The 23,327-nt window shown below is 41.5% G+C and overlaps 1 protein-coding gene across 3 annotated transcripts in view; it reads left to right on the forward strand.

Moving 5' to 3' along the window:
- The window catches only part of agbl4 (AGBL carboxypeptidase 4), a 432,158-nt gene that overhangs the window by 407,075 nt on the left and 1,756 nt on the right, over positions 1 to 23,327 (forward strand). For all 3 annotated transcript variants that reach the window (XM_044361590.1, XM_044361591.1, XM_044361592.1), the window contains 2 exons: positions 11,543 to 11,695; positions 15,813 to 15,975. In XM_044361590.1, the coding sequence (XP_044217525.1) occupies positions 11,543 to 11,695; positions 15,813 to 15,975 (316 nt within the window). The remainder of the gene's footprint in view (positions 1 to 11,542; positions 11,696 to 15,812; positions 15,976 to 23,327) is intronic.

Below are 23,327 nucleotides of genomic sequence, written 5' to 3' on the forward strand. Positions count from 1 at the left end.
ATGTAAGGGGTTGTGATATGATTGATGGTGTAGGAAATTTAAAATTAAAACACTTCTTCTACACTAAATTAACTTTTCCAGATTTTTCACCAATCTTTTCTTTTTTTCTTGTGAATTACTGTATAATTTTACCTCTTCAGACCTCTGAAAATTATTCATATGAATAATTATTCATATGAATAATTTTTCAATCAGTCTGTGAAGGGAAAATGAATCTGCAGTTGAACTACTAAAAACTCAAACATGCGCCCTGAGACAAGAGTTCACAAGTCGACATTGCTTTGTATTAAAAGGTCACAAGCCAAAAAATGTTTAGGACCACTGATAGAGTTGGTGCCACTTCTCTTGCACATTTGCACACTGTATATTCAGTCGTATATACAGTACACTGAATTCCTGCCAGAGTTTTTCCATGTGTGCCTATATAGCCTAACAGGTGAATCTAGTGCAGTGTAACTTTGATGGATGGGTAAACATATGTTTCCTAAGTCCATTCCTGCTGGTCAGATACCCTCCATTCCCTCTCCCTCTATGTTGATAACCATCTCTCCAGCTCTTATCCTCCTGTACTCCTCCTTTTCCCTTATGATTGCCTTCAGTCTTGCAGAGTTAATTTGGAGGCTTGGGCAACCTCTCTTTTTCTGTCTCTCTCTCTCGCCACAGCCAGTTAATCCCATCAGACACACTACTCATGTCTGGGGCTCCCAGATGCCAGTTTCAATGCCAACTCTCCAGCCAGGATGCCCTGTGCTGCTGCCCTCCATTCATGCTCATCTCACACAGCGGGCATAGAGTCTAATGAGGCTACCAGGGTTGGAGGGCTGTGCTGGAGGACTCCATTAACAGGAGATCAGCAGTAGCTACAGCTGGACAGTTGGACTAAACTAGCATATGTGGGCCATTTTACTGGCTGCTAACTCGGTTTGGCCATTTGTTTAGTGAAAACTAGAAGACTGAAAGGTAGCTAGTATGGGAGGTATTTTTCGATTTTCAGGTAATTTTTCATATGCACCCTAGAATTATGCATAAAACTAGAGGTTGCTTAGTAAACACACAGTATTGATAAATCTAGAAATCTCAGCAGCCATTTAAGCAATACTTGAGAGACTGGGATTGATCAGCAACATGTGCGAGCCCCTGCTCATAAATGATAGGAATTTTGTGCAATGAGCCAGTAAAATATTACTGATTGCACCTTTAACTTGGCACAAGCTTTGATTTCTGTGCAGCCTGAATGGAACATAGATACCTCAACCTAATAAACCATTTGTCAAATACAAATATTAGCCTATACTATATAATCATGCATTTGAAATCATATTCAGGATTCAACAAGGTTCCCCAGTCACAGCAAACAAGCTAGATAATACAGCTTAAATAGCAGCCCTGTTTTGTCATTTTATGGTTGTTATTGCTTCCTGTTAACTTTGAAAAAGTGTGTTAGGAATGCAGGTCTGATGCTTCAACAGGACAAATACAGTAAATGTTAATGGTGTCTGTAGGCTACAATAAATTGTAAAGGGCTGTTCCTGATAAGCACAGTCAATTTGGTGAAGGCAGAGTTACATTCACTCTTTTTTTCTCCATCCACAACATTAATTGTTCTCCTGCACTGATTAAGGGAATCAGCGACACAACAACAAACCACAACATTAAAAAAAAAAAAAAAAAACACACATTACAGCTTTAACTTGTAAATAAAGGTGGTGATAGGTCCGAGAACGCCATTATGTTTCAATGCTTACAGGTTGAATTCATATGACATCAAACTGTATTCTCCTTAGCCAGGAACTAGGGAAGTATGACCTGTTATGAGGTTATAATACCCGCCTATGACCCTCACATGTACTTTACATAAAATGTACAATAATTGTATTTATCTTCACCTGCAGATGATCGTATTGCTTTACAGAAAATCCCAGTGTTATTTCAGCATCAGTATGTTTGATTTCATTTCTGAACTGGATTTCAGGAAAATCCCACTGCTCCCAAAACTCTGCCTCACTGGCAGAATACACCTGAAGGCAGCCCCAGTCACTGGTTGCATAATTAGCTGTTGCCTTAAGGGGTAGACCCATCTTATGATTGGTACAAGCTGGGCTGAATCTGTTGTATTCTGGGCCAGATGCTGTTGCAGTCTGGGGAATAAATGTGGTATTTAAGAATAATTCTAATAATTTACCTTCTGGTCCAGTCTCTGCCAGTCTTTGACATTGAGGTTGTTTTACATATACAGTATATTTTGAACATGTTGAAACCTTCTGCAGAGAAATTTAGATTTTTTTCACCTTTTTGGTCCAAATTAGAGCAGAAAAGAGGCAGTCAAATTATATTTTGATGGATGTGCATCTCTATTTACATTACATCCCAGATGAGAATTCATATTTTCATGTATTTTGGATGATTGCCTAGCAATACAGCTATGATAATACACACTTGGTTGTTCAATATGTGCTTCTTTCTGAGTGTCAAGACTAAAGACTCTGTTTACGTTAGTGGAAAGAAGTTATACAGTATGTGGGCTGCTTAGTCTTTCTAAGTTTCCATAATCTTCCATTCATGTCTGTTCCCAAGTTTTAATAAATCTGATGGAGACTATAAGTGTTAATTGTATTAAAGGTGTAGTGTACATACACCATCATCATCACTTCGACTTCTTTACTACTTTAGATACCCACAGGTCTGTGCATAAGGCATCATAATTCAAAGTCACATTGCCCTCTGTTGCACAAAGGAGCCCATTCAGTTTGAAAACCCATCAACCATTCTTCTGACAGACACCCTCGTCACTCCAAAGTGATTTTCCATCATTGTGAATTCAGCAGAGCTCTTTTTCTGCTGGGAAAATAGCTTCCTTGTTCTGTTCAGGCAATAACTTCATAACTGGCTGCAAGTTCTCAGACAAGTGCCATTTAAATCAAAGCTTGCAGCAGGAGCAATCTACACCGTGTTGGTATTCTTTTATTTGACAAGTATTTGTATATAAATTCAACACAGCTCAGAACATTTGCACTCACCAGTGTTTCTAGAAACTCTGGCCTAAACAAGAAACCGTGTTTTAAAATCAGTGACTTAAACTTCCATCAGCCAGCTTACTTGGAAAGGTTATATTAATATATGAATACTGAGTATGTACAGTTACAGTTTGGCATCAAGGTTATGAATTTATCACTGCCCACAACATGCAGCCTGCATAAAGAGAGATGACATCAAATCTTCCCCCTTTAGAGGAAAAACAGAAATCAGAGCCTACAGGTGGAGGCTGGGGTTCACAAAATGTACATTACTCCACGGCTGAAACTAGTCCCCAACAAATGCACAATTCACTCCTGTTAGAGTAATGTTTACTTATGTTTATGTTTACTATGTTTATGTTTGCTTAAATCTATGGTTCCCTGCTGTTTAGGAGATCATTTAGCCTTTAAAAAAAATGAAACTATATTTGTGACTAGATTTAAGAAGGGATCAGTGGACTTGGTGGTGAGTTCCACTGAGAGGAACTTGGAAAGTATTGAGAGACAGACTAATGTATTGTTGGTTTTTGTCTTTTCATGGGATTTAACAGGATTTGACAAGAAGAAAGATATAGAATACTGCCAGCTTTATCCTTTAAACTATATTGCAAAGGGTGTATTCAATATATGTGTTGCAAAGAATGGTGTATGTTACGTGTGTGTAGCAACACAAGCTGAATTATCATTTTTATTGTCATTTCTAATCATCACTGGTCATTTGTTTTAGTCAAATATTGATTTAAATGAGTCCCTGTGATGTGAAAGGGTCACTACTGCTACCAATCTCATTAAAAATCAACACCATGACATTGTTTTGACTCTCACCAACCTACCTGACCTGTTGGCTTAAAATGATAATGAAATTAAAACATTAATGGATAAGGTTGGTATTATTTCATCCCTTTATTATTAACAATTCTAGACCAACAATACATTCACCCTGTGATCAGTACAAGCGTTGTTTATTCTGAACCATCTGCACCATTGTTTTTTTTCCATCTCTGACAGCTCAGTGTTCATCAGACGAGAGGAATAAGCTGTACTTGCTGTGTTAATCACACAGAATATGTCAAATGATGCAACAGTATGACTTTTGTGTTTATGTGTTTTTAACAGTAAATGTTGGACAACAGTGGAGTGCTACGGCACAGAAGCATAAGGGTAACGCTTTACTTTAACCCCCCTATTTAGCATTTATAAGCAGTATACAAACATTTAATAAATGGTTCATAAAGCACTATAATGTAGCTAAAAGCAGATAAAGGGACACTTTAAGCGTTTATTAATGTGTAGTATTTCTCAGCTATGAATCTATATTATTACAAGTTTGTTTTACAAGATTGTCATCCATTATCTGATTATACACCAGCATCCATGAGAAATATTCATTTATAAACACTTATATCTGTTAAAACCCACATTATAGTGTGTTATCAACCATTTATTAAATGTTGGTAAACTGCTTATAATTGCTAAATAGGGGGACTTATTAGGGTAGTAGCAGTATTACCAGCATACTATCATGCTATAAGGCTGTAGCTACACACAATATGTATAATTAATTGGATACATTCATATTTTTAGCCTCTTAAACTTTTGGGGAACTGATGCTCATTGTAATAAAAATAAATCAAATAATACTAGCCCTGTTCTTTATCCAAGAGATCCATTGTCTACTGGATGTGTAAGAGGGCAATGGTTTGCGACATTAACCATAGGAACAAATTATAAGCTAATAATAAATAAAGGCTCTGTTTTCTGCACCTGCTGGTTAAAATTGCATAGAGGAGCTTTAAAAGGACATACTGCTCATATAATAAGCACAATGTGAAGTGGCATGTAGAATAAAGGAGTAATCTAGTACAACTGTTGTATGAATGACAACCATTGGTATTTGCTTTAAAGGCATCTGTAACCTTCTCAGTTACACCCTCCTCTCCATCCATCTAAAGGCAAGCTCGCTCAAGCTGTTTCATAAAATTCCATCATTTACCATCTGCAGCTGAACATTGGTCAGCAGGGAAAATGGCTGAAAGAGTCAGTGATGCAAGGAGCTATAATCTGTTCCCAAGCTACCCTGTTGTTTGTTTTGAAAAGAGAGAAATGGAAAGTGAGGGGGAAGAAAAAAGAAAAGGGACCAAAGAAACAAATGGACCCATCTCCTTCTTAAAGCGTTGCTTTTCCAGCTCATTCATCAAAAGCAGAAGAAGAATTCTTTTTGATTGGCTGATTACCAGAAGCATTCATCACTGGCCGACGTATCCCCACCAATTTGACACTGCCATTTTGGATAATTTGTTAAGGATGACAAAGAGGTCATTGTTGTCTTGGATTCTTTTTGACCTTTTTAATATTAGAAAATTAATTTTCTATCTGAAACAAATGTATTAGGTCCTGTCACACCACCTAGATGAATTTTGCACCTTGAAATCCTTCCTAATGCCCTCCTACAGTCCTACAGTACTCTCTCTAACTTTCTCTTTCTATCGTTCTTTCTATGTTTAACGGTCAGATTTGCGTCATGTGTGAAGCTGAGGATCTGTGTGTGTGTGTGTTTTCGTGTGTGTGTGTGTCTTTTTCTCCTCTCTCTATGTGCGTTAAAATGTCCTCTGGTGTCAGCCAACCATTTCTGATCCATTTCTGAGATTTACAGCCAATTTTTCCCCATCATCCCTGCGTCGTTTCAATCCCCCCATCATCCCTCTCTTTATACTTCCTCCGTTGGAAGCTGAATTGTCTGCTTTTCACAGGAAGATACGTATGAGGTTCTCGCACAATTTTTATGCTTTTTTTCCCCTCAACTTAGTTCACAGGCTTTTACCTTATCTTAACTTTTTGTTACATTACACATATTCAAAATTATTTTTCACCACCTCCCCTCTTTATACTCTTTTCTTATCACCTCTTCGTCTGTGCAGCTATCACCTTCCTTCTCTTCTCCTTCTCCTGTTCCTCTGGCAGGCCGTCCCAACAGATGTGGCAGCTTATGTGGCACTAACAGGCCCGTAGCAGAGGGCTGCCTGTGCCCGTTCAGCCTGATTACAAGTCACCTCTGTGTTCATAAACAGACAAATACCGCCATCAATTTGAGAGCATCGTACAGACTAAGATGGAGGGAAAGAGGGAGGGGGGAGTAAAATCAGAGAAACGGAGACAGAAGGAGGGTGAGTTTCGTGTCATTTACTCTCATCCATGAAGCAGGTCATGCCATCTGCCATGTTCTGTCACTGCTACATCATTAGAGGGTCACTGACCATGTGCCCCGGCGCCCTGAATTGGCTTCTCTAACTAATGAAATGTTGGGTAGAGTTTTACAGTGATGTATAAGTGATATGAAGGTCTTTTTTCCGTCCTTTTTTGTGTTGGAAAGTTTGATTCAGTATAAATGTTTGATGCTCTCACAGACATACAAATTCACACCTACCTGTATGTGGCTCCACTGGAATAAACAAGTACGTTGCTCTATTGCACTTCATCTGTCATTGCATAAGTTTTCATCACCGCCCAGATTTTACCAGTTGGTTTGAGTTGTGAACCTGCATTCCTCCAATTGTAGCCGTGCTTTCCCGTCATCTAAGCTGCCCACCTTAAAGCCCAGTTACGCATGTCATTCCTCCCACAGGTATTGTAAGCAATAGTTTAATGTTTTATAATATGCATTACATGCAGAGTGAGATCAACGTTCTTCTCCTGAACAAGCACCAGTTTCCCTTCTCCTCAAAAGGTATGCTGCTGATGCCAAGAGCTTTATTCAGGAGCTTGTAATCCTGCTTCAATCAGCTCTTTTTCCTTTCCGTGTAAAGATAAGCCCGGCATTTACGGCCCTCGCCGCACCCCCTACACCTCACTCTAATTAATATGCAGCAGATAAGTACTTGTCTGACAAAATTCATTCGTTTGACCTTCTAGGTTTTACACTAAACTGTTTGCGGCCGCTGCAAGTTCACCACAAGTTGAGAGTTCCCTGGAGTTTCTGCAGCAAGATGGGGCTTTTGTTTCTCTCTGAGAGGTTTAATTTGGACAGTTTGCACCCCTCTCTCTGTTTCTCTCTCACTCTCTCAAATTGTCTTCTGACTTTCATTCGGCAGTCTCTGTTTCTTAATTGCCCCTAATTGCTTAATTACAATTTCAAATGAACAATTCTGGAGGTCAGAGCGGGTTGTTAATTGAAGCATCAATCACAGTGGTGGGGCCTACAGAGCCGTCTGAGTTTGATTGACAGGGCATTAACTTAGTACTGGAGTAAGCCTGGACATGACATTGTAGGGGCTCCATGGCTGTTACTACTGTTACTGCTGCTCCTCTACTGTCCTTCACACAATGCTGTGAAGGAGAATCCTTCTGGGTTGGAATCAGGACAGAGACAGCTGGAATTGGACTAAAATGAATTGAATTTGGCTCGTATTTTCTCACACAGCTAACAAGATGCAGGTTTGTGTCCTTCTTCACCTTCTTTCTCTGCACGTCCTGCTCAGGTGGCTTTGATACTCTTAACACTTGTGCCTAAATATGTGTTTGCTCTTCAGTGGACATGATACACTATAGAGCTAAATGTGTGTTGATACCCCTGCCCACTGTACTTTTGGTCTTAGGTCATTTGTTATAGATTTGGTGGGCCCCCCAGTTCCAAGAAGAAAAACATGGTTTCTCCATAACATTAAATATTTATGACCAAGAAAAATGACAGAAAAATAAAACACAATATTTCACTATTATTTGTTCCATTTTTAATAATCAAAAACAATTCATCAAGACTGTGTAGGTGTGGTTTGATTAGATTTTACTGACAGTGGCATCTCCCTGGCAACATAAACAAGCATAGCTGTCATAATTAAAATTTAAATTGTGATTGTTGTACAGAAATGCATGATACCACCTTTTTTTTTTTTTAACTAAAATCCACCCACTTCACTTCAAACCAGTGAGAAAATCACAAACATAAAAGCACAGACAGAAATATCTCTACTATTAAAACTGTTGCACATTTTTCCAACTAAGTTCATGTAAGACCCAATTTCTCAAGATTGTTTTCAGGGCCTATAATGCTACAGTACAGACAATAACTTCATAATGCTATAAATAAATGTTTTTTTCCAAGGTTAATGTGGAGGAACTCGATTCCCTGCACAGAGTACTAACATAAACCCCGTCGAACCATCAGTGTCCAACCTCACATATTCTCTTCTGGCTTAATGCCTGCAGCCAGGTTCCAAAATGTTGTTCTTGACTTTCCAGGAGAGTGCAGACTGTTACAGCAACATACTAATACACATGGTCATAGAACGAGATGCTCAACCGTCAACATACTTTCGACCACGTGTGTACCAGCCTTTTGTGATTGTGAGATCCTTAGTAACTGGTTAAAAATGGATCCACTCACAGATCAGAGGGCAAAGTCAGCTCAATTATTTACCGGGATCCTGTATAAGCGTCTAACAGCCAGTTAACCTCTGCTACTCTCAGTCTGCCACTTTCGATCACCTGCTTGTCCACCCTCCATCATCTCACCTTCACTATCTCCTCCTCCTCTTTTCCTCCCCCCTCCTCCCAACCTCCACCTCCTCCAGAGAGGGGGGAGGCCCAGGTGATTATTAGGCTGGTTTCCCTCGTCTAGACCCTGGCTGGTTGGTTGAAACTCCTTCCATCCTCCTCCTGCTGCCTAATGGAGCTGGATCTACCTCTTTGTCTTTCCCTGCCTTTTTTTTTTTATCTCTCTGTCTCTTTTTCTCTTTCTTCATCTACCCCCCACCCTCTTTCGTATCTCCTTTTATGTCTCCATATATATTTCTCCCTCTGTCTACCTCATATCATCACCATTGGCTGCATTTAGCTTTTTTTTCCCCTCTCTTGCTCTTCTTTTTGTGTTTTGTTTTTCTGTTGTTTCTCCCTCCCTCTTCCCTCCCACTGTCCTCTCCCCTCCCCCTCCTCCCCCTCCTCCACCTCCACCTTCTCCTGCTGCTGTTCCTCTCCTCTGGGGCTCCATCCATCAGGTTGTCGGGGGCTGCTAGCGGCCGACTCCCAGCCACCATATTTCACCGCCAGCCAGCCAAGCAGCTGACAGCACAGCCACCGCCAGGAAATTGCTTTGGCTGTGAGCGGAATTTCAAACACAGGCACACTGCGTCGCCCGGGCCGCCCAAGCACTGCTTCCCTCTCTCTCTCTCTTTCTCTCTCTCTGCTGTCAATCTCTCTGCACCTCTCTACGCACATCTCTATGTGTCTGTCTATCTCTCGCTGTCTTTCTCTCCTTTTCGTCTCGCTCTCTGTTTGTCTTTATGTACTTATTCTCTCTCTTTTCTCTCTTTGCACCCCCGTCTCTGTATGTTTTTCTGCTGGCTCTTCCCTGCCCCTCTCTCTCTCCTCACGCACACACACATTCACACGACCATATGCATTGTTTTCTCTCTTTGTCTTTCGTCCGTCTTTGTTTCTCTCCTCTCTCTGCTTTCTTTCTTTCCCTTCCTCCCCTTCTTCTCCCACTATCTCTTCCTCTTCTTTTCCATCCTCGCATTCTTCCCATTCTCTCCTTCTCTTTTTTACGACCCACAGGAAACAAGGTGTGGAGCTGAATGCATAATGAGCAGAGAGAGCAAGGGAGGGAGGGAAGGAGATAAAGAGGTGGAAGAAGAAGAAAACCAGGAGAAGGAGAAGAGAGGGAAAAAATAAAGGAGGCAGAGAGGAGAGATGCTGGTTGGTGGTGCTCCAGAGTCAAAGGTTAAGGGGGGCGGGGGGGTTCTGGTTCTGCCCTTGTCAGAACTAGTTTAAGACCGCTGAAGTGAGAATGTTTTTGCCAAGTGAGGTCATTTTTGCTGATCTTCACATCCTTAAGGGGACTGGTTTAGTGTTTAGGGTTGTAGTTAAAGGAGTACACCATCTTTTTGGAGATTGGACCAAGTTAGCATTGACAGCAATGTCATGCTCCTGCTCAATTGTGAGTCAAATACTTAATCATACATTGCACGGAGTCATACATGGTGACTGATTTCAAAAACAAGAAAATGAGAACATGTTGCAGCTAAGTGGTTAGGCGGTTAATCTTAATTTACATACAGCTAAATTTGGCAGTTTCTTGTGGTATATTAATAGAAAATTCAAACAACAACTTAGATATAAGGCATTGCTAACATAAAGCTAATACTTTCCCACTAGCGGTTAAAGGGAGGCAGACTGACATATTTAAACAACTATGGATGGATTAAGATGACATTTTGTATAGACATTCATGGTCCCCTACAGGCTGAATCCTTATGACTATGGTGATCCCCTGACTCTCCTTCTAGCGCCACCAGCAGGATGACATTTTTTACTCTTAGTAAGTTGTCTCAACTACTATTTGATGAATCAGCATAAAATTTGGTTCAGACATCCATGTCCCCTTCAGGATGAATTGTAATAAACTTAACATTAACTGTATCTCTCTCTGCGTTTTATCTTGAATTTGTCCAATACTTTGGTTTAGGCCAAAAACCTGCAAAACTAATGACGTTCCCATCAGCCTCAGCTGTAGTTCCTGTTTTAATTAGCCAATGTTAGCATGCACGTTAAAACCATCACTGTGCCTAAGTACAGCCTCACAGAGCAACTAAGATGGCTGCAGACTACTTGTTGAGTAAAGTTCATGTTTTTACTTTTCTACTGTTAACACACACATGCACTACAAAACTGTTAAAACAATGGTTGCACCGAGTGCAGTGTTTCAGAGCACTCCAGTTGGTGAGTGAGCAGTGCAAGTAGCATTTTTGTTGCCTTACACACGGCCGATGACAATGTTAAATCTCTTATACTGTCTCTGATAACTTGACCTTCCCTCCAATTGGTCTCTAGTGTTAACATTTGTCAGATACTGAGCTTTATTTGCATTAAATGGCTGAAATTGGTTCTCCACTCAAGTGGCCATACAGGTCTGTGACGGTCCTGTATCTAGTCATATCACATTGAGGGTTATAGGTAGAGGTTAGAGAATAAGTCAAGTCTTTATTTGTATCACAAGATAAAGAGTCGAGCAAGAGAAACAGATCTTATCAAATCCATTTTACACAGTGTATACTGAAGAGAAAAGACATTACACACTCAATATTAAGTCAATATTAACTTGATAAATAAGTATGGGGTGTGTGATGAATGTGTGACATCCCCATGAGAGAGAGTGTGTGTGTCTTTACGCTACATTTCTCTCGGCTCACCGGTCCATCTATGTACTGTAGGTGTGCCCTTCAGAAGGACAGTCTGATTGAAGTTATGTGTGGGTGGTTGGCTCCTTTCAGGTAGTGAGCGTATCCTCAGTCTCTAGTGTCTGGAGGTTTTGTAGTCATCCCATGGGTGAAAGCATCTCCCCAGCACACTCTTCCCCAGAGTCTAGAGAGGCCTTCCCTTACTCCCACTGGAGAAACTCTGGTGTGGACGGTTGCACACATTGTCAGAAAAATATCCCATCGTCCCCACTAACCTGCTGTTTTTTTATCTTCTGTCTGTGTGTCTCTGTCTCTCTGTCCCTCTGTTCTCTTTCACTCTCCTCTCTCCTCCATCAGAGAGTTAGTTTGGAGTTCTACATTGATGTCCATGCCCACTCCACCATGCTGAATGGCTTCATGTACGGCAATGTGTTTGAGGACGAGGAGCGCGTTCAGAGACAGGCTGTCTTCCCCAGACTGCTGTGCCAAAATGCACCAGACTTCTCCTTTGTAAGTCACACACACACACACACACACACACACACACACACACACACTAGAGAGGAGGGCTCAGGAGCAGAACGTCAGCAGCTTCAATCTTTTGGGGCTAGCTCAGAGAGAGAACATGAAATAGTCCTATCTCAGCAGCTACTGCCGAGGTGGTGTTCAGCGAGGCACTTAATTGCCAACTGCTGCACTCTTAGTGCAGTGGCACATAGTGTTACATAGTTGAAGACCTTGCTTGCGCAGGGCACCTCACAGGTGTAAACATGCATAAGTGCATGACTTTGAGGTAGGGTGTTGATTGAAAAAAGTACCTGCTTAGTTGGGTTTTCCAGAATGAAGAAAGGTGAAGACAAAATATGGAAGTTAAGACCTGGAAAGAGGAGAGACTACACATACACACACAAGAGGCAAAACTTAAGCACATGATTCACACGGGGGGAGAAGAGAGACAAAAGGTGAGACTGTTTCCTGGAGAATGAAGATCCAGATCTAAAATGTCTGGGATGAGAGAGAGAGAGAAAGAGACTTAGAGAGATGCATGAGTTTTCAGAAATTTTACAGTATTTTTGTTGCCATGGCAGACTAAGACCAACCTGCCAGAGGGATTGTGGTAACAGGTTTTAGTGCTTGAAGTACTAAAGGAAAAGCCAACTATTGAAACTTAAGGCGAAAATATGAGATTTCAGTTTTGATTTAAAGGACTCAACAGAGTCAGTTTGTCTGATGTCAGCAGGGCAATTATTCCAGAGAAAGGCCCTGTAGCCCTGCTGACTTCTGTTTAGTTCTGGGGACAGACAGGAGCCCTGTAGTCTGTATGTCTTAATTAGCAACACAAAATGCACCCAGCATAGACACACACTCATGTAAATAAAAAATAGAAGCACTTGCGCGCACACACAGAGGAGGTGTTAAATTATTTGGGAGGATAGGTGTGCAGGAGAAGAAAGGAACATGTTCCAGCTGTGCACAAAGATTATAAAAGAGAGGAGACAAGGTGAGGAGAGTATAAAAGATGAGAGGGTGAAACTTTATGAATCCTTTTTGAGAGAATTCAGGCAAGTAACTAGTAATAGGATAGAGAATAGTTACAGAACACCCAGCCAATGATTTCAACTTTAGAATATACAGTACAGTATTTAAAAAAATGAATTATGTAAAGAAATACAGCAAAAAATCAGTATTAGGTTTGCAAAATGTTGGTGTGCCAAACCAGCAGCAGTGGTGGCAGAAGTCCTTGAGGCGCAAAAACATGAATGGAAATTATGTCTGAATATTTATACTATCCACCCCAAAATATGATATGTATTAACAACTAAGAGGGAAATGAGAATATTAGCAAAAACTATGTAAAATAACATATATTTGAAGTAGAAGGTCTGAAGAGGTTCTGTAGATACACAGAACAGAGATATAGTGTGTAACAAGTTTCCATTCCTGTAACCATTAATATGAATGTGCATTTAAACTGTGTGTGCTAGCATGTATAGGTCATGACGAAGCACGGGACTACTGAAGTAGGCTGGGATATTCTGTTTGTTCAGTGTGTGTGTTCTGCTAAAGCACTCTCTTAGGAGGCTGAATCTGGGTTTATTTGGACAGGGAGGATTGTGTAAAGCAAGGGAGGCAAGAAGGAGAAAACCAAGGGGGACAGGAGAGGAGAGTATTAAAAATGAACAGAGGGGAGATACAGAAGAGCACATGGGAGGAAACATGCATTCACCAACTGTGATGCACCTCCACCCAGCCACACATGCATAACGGTAACACCTTTTCAAACAGATACATTATCCATCAAACTATTTCCTCTCTGCCTTGTGTCACTTCCACTGACCTTCGTTTTCTCAGTCATGGTGACATTTCATGGCAGAGCCACTTACACACATCATAAAGAATAACCTTTATTGCCAATTGACACTCAGTGCCAACATGGATACAGAGACAAGCCAGACAGGTGGACGTTCACCCACACATGTATGGAAATGTCACTGATTGTCAATGTCTATACAGTATGCTTTGTTATGAAGGACGAGTAAAACGCTATTTCAGGAGATTTTTTTCTCCTCCTCCTCCTCTCTCTCTGTATTGCTTGTGTGACAGCTGGCCCAGGGGTCATCTCCCTTACTGTGCTTTTGTCCCTCTGCCCATTCAGCACTACCTAAAGCCCAGTGCAGCAGCAGCAGCAGCAGCACAACACAATCATGCCAAACTCCCACTGGTGGCCGCCAAGTCTGCATTTCAGCAGGGCAACTCTCACTGCAGCAGAGTGGAGTGACAGTGAATGGAAACTTTTTCCACACTCTTCCCAAGACAGCATCATATTTGTGTAGTACAGCTGACACACTCAAACTCAAAATAGATGGGATGGAGTTTTTTTTCTGCTATGGCCATTTACGTCCAGTCTTTGTAATGACTTTGTACGCAGTGAATCAGTTCAAAATAAGCTACCCTTCATAATTTGTCCTGGCTTCTCGAGAGAATTACCACTGAAAGTTACTGAGAAACAAATCACGGGACACTAATTTATTTTTACAGATGAGACGGGTCAGCCGATCTTGACCACAGCTATTTTGTTTCTTCATTTTTCAACAAGGAAATATGGTTTAATGCCTGTCACTGCAACACCACTAGACAGCCACACATTAGTCAAATCAAACGAGTCAAGTATTTATGATGTAAATGGTTTCTGTGGAGATATTAATGGATATATTATTGTAAATTCAATGACGTTTGTTTTAATTCAGTTTGTCAGGAGCTCGTTCAATTAATACATGCTTAGTTTAGGGTTCATATGACTGACTCTAGACCCTACAGTGTATAATGCAATTAATAATGGCAGTAATAGTAAAGTACTTCAGACACACTTAATTGGATTTCCAATATTACACTTAAGCTCAAGGGTTGTGCCATGCTACATATAATCTGTGATGTATTTCAACAAAAACAGCATGATAGTAAGATGATAGTTCCGTGTCGTCACAGATGACCTGTATACCTTTGCCTAAACACATCACTGGGCACTTTGGGCACTCTGGGGGAACAGGAATTAGCTGTAAAAACAAAACTAAAATATCACCTTTTAAATTGATGTGTTAGCAAACATTTGCTTATTTACACATCCAGCAGATAAGGAGCAACATTAACATTCATTTTGAGTTGATCCTTAGTTGTTAAATACATCACTGTCTTCACCAGCTAGTTGCTAACTTTGTCTGTCTGCTGTTTGGTGCTGGACAGGTAGCATACAGTGGGTTTAATAGAGCTTTTCGCTGCCTGCTGCAGCTGAAAATCACGCTATGAGAGAATGACATTAACCAAAAGACTACGGTTGCGGGCTGTAAAGGCAGGTGAAAGAGGCTGAAACGCTCCATAGAGCTGAGGGGAACTGTAGAGTTGGGTGGTAGCTCTCTGTGGGTTTCTACAAGTGCTACACATGGTCATTTCATCCATTGTTATTAAAGTATTCATTATAGCCACTTTGAACGTTTTGGTTATAATTGAGCATTATATGATTAACCATGTATGACCTTTTTTAAAACTGTGTTCTCATGTTAAAATAACACCGTACTATACTTATGAAGGGATTGACTCTATTACAACACGATAGTTGCTTTGTGATTCTACAGAAGTTGGCAACAATAGACCATTTTCCACCACAGAGTACAACCAAACAATGTAGAAGAAGAACAGATTTTTTAAAGTACATTGATGTGTAAACTGGGACACAAAAACACAAAAGCAATATGCTTTGCTGAATGTGTTTTTGCTTTTTTTTTTTACTTTGTTTGTGTTTGAGAAATCATCTATCATTCAGGTTTTCATGGACTTATGGAGAAACATCTTACGTTGGAAAGTTTCAGCTGGGAAACATTCATCAGCTACTGCTACAGTCTGAAAAGTAAAATCATAACAGCTTCTATAGTCAGGATCGATGGTGGTATTTAAGGTTATGTGTCATAGTGGGGGCTAATTATCTCCATAGGGAAATTCTCCAGACTCTTTTATGGAGGATGTTTGCTGACACAAAGACTTCAACCTAAATCCTCTGACTGAAGTGTTATCTCTCTAAGCACAAGTCTACTTAATGTCTCACATGTTGTTGTTTTTCTGTGTATTCCTCTAGTCCAACACATCCTTTAACCGGGACGTGGTGAAGGCCGGTACCGGTAGACGTTTCCTCGGGGGTCTCCTTGATGACACGTCCTACTGCTACACTCTAGAGGTGTCTTTCTACAGCTACATGACAGCTGGCAGCACAGCTCCTGTGCCCTACACTGAGGAGACATGTATCTTTCAACACATGTGATCTGTGTTCGTGTGTGTGTGCGCGCAGATGTGTGATGGTTCAGGGTGTTCTTTTGTGTCTCGTAATTTCTCCACTCTCCTTGTTACACACACACACACACGCACTGTGTTCCTGCAGTGAGAATCTCCCACCAACTACCACTGAAATCAAGCCAATTGATCCTATAATCACTGGAGTCATTATTGTAATATCTGTGTTCCTGGTTGTGAGTGTGTGTGCATCTGTGAATGTGTGTGTGTGTGTGTGTTTTTGTGTCAGGTCATGTGTATTCACCAGAAAAACATGTTGCTCTTTTGTTGCTTCTTGTTGCGACAGATGTGCAGTGACAGAATAGGGATGTGATAGCTGCATCTATTGATTTCATTTACAAAGGAGAGAGGAGAAAGGGGCTCGTGTTGGCATATGTAGTGCCGTGTGTACTCAGTTGAGGCTTTGATTGCGATAAACAATAGAACAATGGGACAAACATGATTCCTGTCTACTACAATCAAGCACACATGCACACACATGCGTACACACATACATTCATCACGGGAACCAAAGGTCACAGGTGCCTTAATGGGGCCAGATGGAAGGAAGTTTTCCTTCAGCTGACCTTCTCAGGGCTGAAGTGCTCCTGAGAGCTGGCCAATGGCGGTGTGATCTTACTGATAGAACGAGTGAGAAGAGGGAGAAAGAGAGATTTAGAGAGATTGATAAGAACCCTACATATGGAAAGTATGTATGTGCTCCTCTACACATATTCTGCAGGTGGAGAGGAAGGATGGATATAGATGTAGCCCTAGTGCCCTCTAGTGCCAAGAGCTGGCACTGTCTGCCTCACCACAGAGGTGGTTTAGTCCCGATTTGCAGCCTCATGCAAAGTTAGAGACGTTCAGTTCAGATCTACATATAGAACAAAAATACTCAAACTAACTCATATAATAATGTGGTTTGTGATGCAGAGAAAGACTGAGAATCTTAACTAACCTTAACCATCACCCTTTTATCATTTTAATGCTCCTTATAGAAACATCCGTGGTCTTTGCATCAAATGGAAATGCAGGTATGTGCATGCACACAGCAAACCACCGCAGTTATAAACAAATAGTTAGCATTACATTGAGGAGAAGAATGTCTAGCCATTATGCTACACAAACAGCACATAACAAATTCCACCCAGTGTTTTCATTCGAGTTGGTGGCAGATATGAACAGAGAAGCAGAGCAGAGAGGGCATTTCTTCTGAAGGTCAGAGTGGGAGAAAACCTAACCCTGGTGAAAGGACATGCTTGATCTTTTTTTGTTTTCCAGGAGTGTGTATGTGTGTGTGTGTGTGTGTGTGTGTGTGTGTGTGTGTGTGCGTGCTTGCTTGGCTATGAGGAGGGGCTCCACAGGGTGGGCAGGCAGCACAGGGACCTGGTGTAGAGTGGAGATTGGGGTCAGGCAGGTTGAAGGAACCGACCATGTCGCTTTTTACGCCCCAGCAGTCAGCTCGATGGAGCGTGCAAATCATCAACAGAGACCTTTAGCACCTCAACGGCCCCCCCCACCTTTCTCACCTGACGCACACACGCACACACACACACGGTCATTCAGACACGCAGTCCTCTAAACTAATACATGACAAATAAATAATAACCTGGGCCCCTAACTCCCACCACCTTCCAAACATGCCGCCCTTAGCCTTTCATCTTTCTTGACTCCCCTTCTCCACTGCTGTGACTTGTAGCCACCAAAATTGAAATCTTAACCTTTCTCACAGCTGAGACTTTTGTCACAGTTTGAAGGTGCTCAGAAAAAAAGTGTAACACAGTGTATGTGTGAATGTGTGTGTGTGTGTGTGTCTGTTTGTTTTCTGATCTCACCTCTCTTCTCCTCTCCTTTTCTCCTCTCCTCTTCTCTCCTCTTCTCTCCTCTATTCTGCCCTTTCCTCTCATCTTGTCACCCAGAACATAACAGCTCATTATATCATCTAGTCAAGCTGAGAATCCTCTTCTCTGAAACAGCAGGGACAACCTCTATTGTGTGTCTGTCTTCTCTTCGTCCTCTAATCATTTAACATCTGTGTGCGTGCGTGCGTGCGTGCGTGCGTGCGTGTATCATTGTGCTTCAGTGTGTGCACATGCCCTCTTATATGTTATCAATATGTGTATCTGCTTACATATTACTTACTGTACATAAAGTTTGCTATAACAAAGTAAATTCAAGCCTCACCAACATCCCACCTGTCAGTTATTTTTCTGCAGGTTTTTCTATTTTCATAGTCCACCTGCCTTTTGTGAGGGACCTTCCGGTGCAGACTGTGAAGTTTAAACTGTAAAGTGGAGTGGATCAAGGTTCAGAAAATCTGGGACCTTGTTCAAAACTCAGCTTGACACTTTCTATTGTGGTTGTGTGCTATGTGTGTGTGTGTGTGTCTCCATGTAAGTAGCTGTGCATGTGTGTGTGTGCGTGTGTGTGCGTGTGTGTGTGTGTGCATACAGCAGATGTACCCAGCTTTATGTGAGGGGCCTTCTTTCATAGGTGTCTGTGTGCTTTTTTTGTGTTAAGTAGAGACACTATTATCTTTGACTTTGAAGAATTATTCAGAAACTTTAAAAGCCATTCAGGCTGTAACTCTTCCCTGGAAGATTTTTCTCTTGTTTTACGTGCATTGAGTTGAGTATTTGCTTCTCTGTTATTTGATTCCTGCAATTTTTGCTGTTTTTCTTCAGTGGAGAGACATGTAGAGGCCTTTGAAACTGTGGTTCCCCCATCAAAGGTGCTCACTCACAATAATCAACCTCTAATCAAGTGTGATGTTGTGACCATCAGGATTGTGTGATGTTGGCTAACTTGACATTGCATTGATGCAACATGGATTGACAGCCAGTGCAACTGGCTCTGACTGGTCCTATAGGTGTATGTGTGTACACACACAAGTACACACTCCTCATTCTCTTTGTGTTTGTGTGATGTCTGTCTGCCAAAACAGCAACACCCAGACGTGCACCTCACCATAGCAGTGGGACTCCATGAATACCAGAGCTGCCAGTGGAACACAGTATGCATCAGTGAACCTGACACCCAATGGACAGGCTGTGACAAGTATGCAAATGATATAGCTTGGAGGCAAATATGCTTCACTACCACACATCATACACATCATATCACACAGACATGCACAAATGGATAGGTGCTCACACATGCAAGCATGCGTGCAGGCAGACACACACATACTTGCACAAATATTGTTGCAATGCTCAGATGAACAGGTGTCCTCACATGAGTTCTTCCGAAAAAATGCACAAACACACATGTACACCTCCAGTTTTGTTGTGGTGGTTTTTGGAAATGGTGATAATGGAAAGTTGAGGTTCACTGGGAGTCTGAGAAAGTTTGTAAACGTCACGCTAACTAGAAAGTAACATAACTGAGCATTTACTGTTGAATATTTGAAATAGTCAAAATATTAAAACAAAGTTGAAATGGCAGCTAAAATGGAAGTGCTGAAAGAAGTTTAAGTTCAAGAACTGAGAGGAATCAAAATCATCAAAGTATGATGGAGGTGGAAGTGTCAGTTGAAGTGTAATTACTGAAAGTAGGTGAACTTTCAGTGAAACGGTGAGAGATGAATGCAGTGGAACTGCCAGTTGACATCAGATGAAGAGTAAGAGTTAAAAGGTAGTTTGAATGTAAGTTGATGTGTAACAATTGAAACCAATTGTCAGTTGAGATGAAAATTTTACTGTTTTGAAATAAAACTAATAAGTGCTAAACTGTAGAATCCAGTGCAAATTATTCTGTTTTCAGAGCAGCATAGATCAGAAGAGTCTTGTATTCCAGCTAGTGTACACTGTTAACTGTTTTTACATATGTTTTATTTTATTAATCGACTTTCAAAGCTTGTGTCCTTGGCAGTGACAGTTCCTCCTGTCAGGGATTTAAATCAGCTCCTTTTTGTCCCTTTGGGCACCAGGACGTGAGGTCTTTCAGTCTAGCGAATCGCTATTGGGGACGAAACTGTCCCTTTCTGTATTGCTGTTGTTGACTAGCTTCTTAATTAGCATTGATAATTAGTTCTCTACGTGTCACTGCAGTGACAGGAACTGTCAGTGGCCTGTATTGATGGCTCCAATGTCCCCTTGCTTGTCTCCTTGTTAACTCCCATTCGATCTGGACAGCATTCTCCCCGTGTCTTGTCCGTTTTACCACTGGGGGCCTTGTTGTCTGATTGTCACCTTGTCTGTCTGTCTGCCAGGACCAGGCATGAGGGACATAATGGTAAAAGCCGCTAAATGCCGTGCTGACAGTAAACAGCTGTGGTAAACAAGTCATGACGACCCAAACCCTTTTGTCTCACGTGTCCCGTATCTCATCAGCGCCTAAGCTGGTGTGCCCTTGAGCCATGACAACGACCTGCTATTGATTAAACAAGACCATTATGTGTACCGAGATGTTAAAGAATACACCTCACACACCTCAGTGACAGGCAGGCAATCTGCTGACAGGCTGCAGCTTCTTCTGAAGTGCAGTGTGAGGCTGGCCTGGCACACAAACCTCTATGACCTCCCTAGAGATGGATAATGATTACTCAATAATAATGATAATGCTTTTAGATGCAATAATGTTGATCATACCAAAGTATTAGTTCGTGGTGTAATTAGAGGAGGCTGCCTAGCTGAAGTTTTTCTGAATATTTCCACTACCACCCACCTCTGTAATCCAAGCTACAGCCCGCCGACTGTTTCCTGGCTCACGTACATATCACTTCCTGCTGCAGCAGCAGCCTCGTTCCAGACCCTACGGTTTCCCCCGGCAACGGGCCAGACAGCAGTCAGGGCATCCTCTGTGTCTTCGACCATTCGCCCCATGGATGAAGTTCTCCTTCAGAAGCTGACCGTCCATCACAAAACCGCCTGTAATGGACGGTGAGTCGTGACAAGCCAAGCTGAGAGGCCATCTGCGCACGGTGGGGTCCGGGAGATATTTTTGTCGCTGAGCGTGCCTGGCCAAAGAGCTCAGGACTGGCACCGAGCTCTGCTGATGAAAGAGAACGGAGGAAAACACCAAAAAACTTTCCTGAGGTCAGATGAAGATGTCAAGGATACAAGGAGAGTGGAGTGTTTGTTGGTTGGTATGCAGTTTACCAGAATATCTGAGGGTGTGTTTATGTCCATGTGTATGTGCAGTACGTGTTTGTGGCTGTATATCAATGTAACAGCGCTTCAAAACTAGTATCTACATTCTACATTAGAACTAACATTGTGCATTAAAAGCAGCATAAAAGTAAGATTCAGAAGGACATAACCTTAGTCTGTTTATCTATAGTTTCATCTCCATCTAATCATTATCATCAGCTATGAGTCTAATGAGACAGACTGTGGGGCCCTTACGCTTACACACACACACACACACACACACACACACACACACACACACACACAGCAAGTCTGGCCTGATGCAGGACTCACAGACAAACAGCCATATGGGGTGTAAACATAGACTCTGGAGTCGTGTGGAGAGCGTTGCCATCAGCCTGGCGGGTGAAGAATGAAGTCCTGTGCAGACTCTCGAACATACGCAGAAACACTCTCATAGGCCAAGGTGACAGACTCGCTACAGAGGGGCCTGTTCGCATATCCACAGGCCTAACTTACCAGGTATACCCTTGTGTTTAGCTTTTTAACATCATAGTAACTAGGATTTATGTAACACAGGTCATCCTTTGATCATTCCAAGAAATTGGACAATAAAAGTGACCCAAATCACCATCTTTTTGTTTTTTCATCTCTGTCTGTATTCCAGTTGTTTCAATCACACGGATGTGACAGATAGATGGTCCAGCGGATGACAGACCGTATCTGAGTATCAACAAGGTAATGACAAGGGAAAGTGACAGATTATGTCTCTGTGCTGCTCCATCATGCTCCAGTCTGATGAAGAATGGACGTAGCTGAGCATCAATGCCTCAAGAGAGGAAAAGCCTTTATATATTTTTTGGATTTGTGTCGGAATCTATATGTACAATATGTATGGATGTTCTGTACAGATGTTGGATGATGGAATAAGGATGGACAGATGAGATTGGCAGCTGATATTGATGGGTGTTTTTCAGGTCACTCGCCTCAGTGACTAGACGAAATTTACTTCTGTTATGGACATTGTTCTTATTTATCTGAGTTTACTATATCCTCACTCTCAGTGATTGGGATCATTGTTGGCATTCTGTGGTTCTCTACTTCTTCATTATCTGACCCTGATTGTCATCATTACTTGCCCTGGTAGCGTAATGATCACAGGCTTAGCAACAGCACTCATAGACACTCAGCTGTTTTATAAAAGCAGTGAAGTTATTGATATTGTCCCTAATGTAGTGAGGGGCAGTTGGGCAGGGGGGTGATGTGTGCACTCACCTCTGAATTTAAATAAGGTCTCAGAGTATGTAAGTAATTGCTTTTGTGTGATTCACACCAGCATCATGCATTTGGCTGACGTGGGTGAAATGCAGTTGATTTAGTGTTGCTTAATTCAGAACGCGGCATGTTGTACCTTGAGGATTTACACTGCTCATTTCTCCAGGCGCTAGTCTCTAGTTATTTACTGTACCTCATGTGTTGGTGATGACAGAGGGTAGACTTGTAGACTTTTACCTTATGTTTTATGTCTAAAATCTAAGTATAGATTTAGTGGTTTGAATGTGTCATGCACATATACATCACAGATATTATAAAATCTGACTGCCTTAACTCCTCAATAATAATTTTTCTTTGTAGATCTTTGGACTTCAGTTTACTATGCAATATTTTAACTTCATGAATGGTTCCCATACCTTTTCTGTCATGCCTCCTTTGTGAGCTGAAAACATTTTCCCTCTAGGCCTAACATCAGCGCACTCCTGTTTCCTCATTGTTCACAAATGAAATAAGTTTAAAGACCTTTTTCACAGCAAATATTTTGATTGTGTCGTAGCAGGGAAAGCACAGGTGGAACTAATAACATTAATGATGGCTCCATTCTAGCAAATATTGCGATGCAATTCATCAATTACCAAAGTTATTAGTTACACTTGTGTTTGACATGTCAAAATGTCTGCTGTGAAAAAGGTCTATTTAAGACGACTGTGTTGACAAATAAAGTTGATATGGTGAACATGTTAGCAAAGAGTTGCCAATTTACACATTAGCATTCATTTGGAGTCATGTTTCTGGCCACCTGACAGATGTGATTCCAGTATTCATTCTCCTTTTAGCTCTGTTTTAGTCTCCAACAACTCCTGAGAGAAGTATCTAGTTCTTTAGCAACTAAATTCTCCACTGAGTTCACCAGTTAGTGGCTAACTTTGTTTGACTGTGGTTTGGTGCTGGGGCGG

The sequence above is a fragment of the Thunnus albacares genome, chromosome 9 (genome assembly GCF_914725855.1).
Source record: "Thunnus albacares chromosome 9, fThuAlb1.1, whole genome shotgun sequence".
Classification (NCBI taxonomy): Eukaryota; Metazoa; Chordata; class Actinopteri; order Scombriformes; family Scombridae; genus Thunnus; species Thunnus albacares.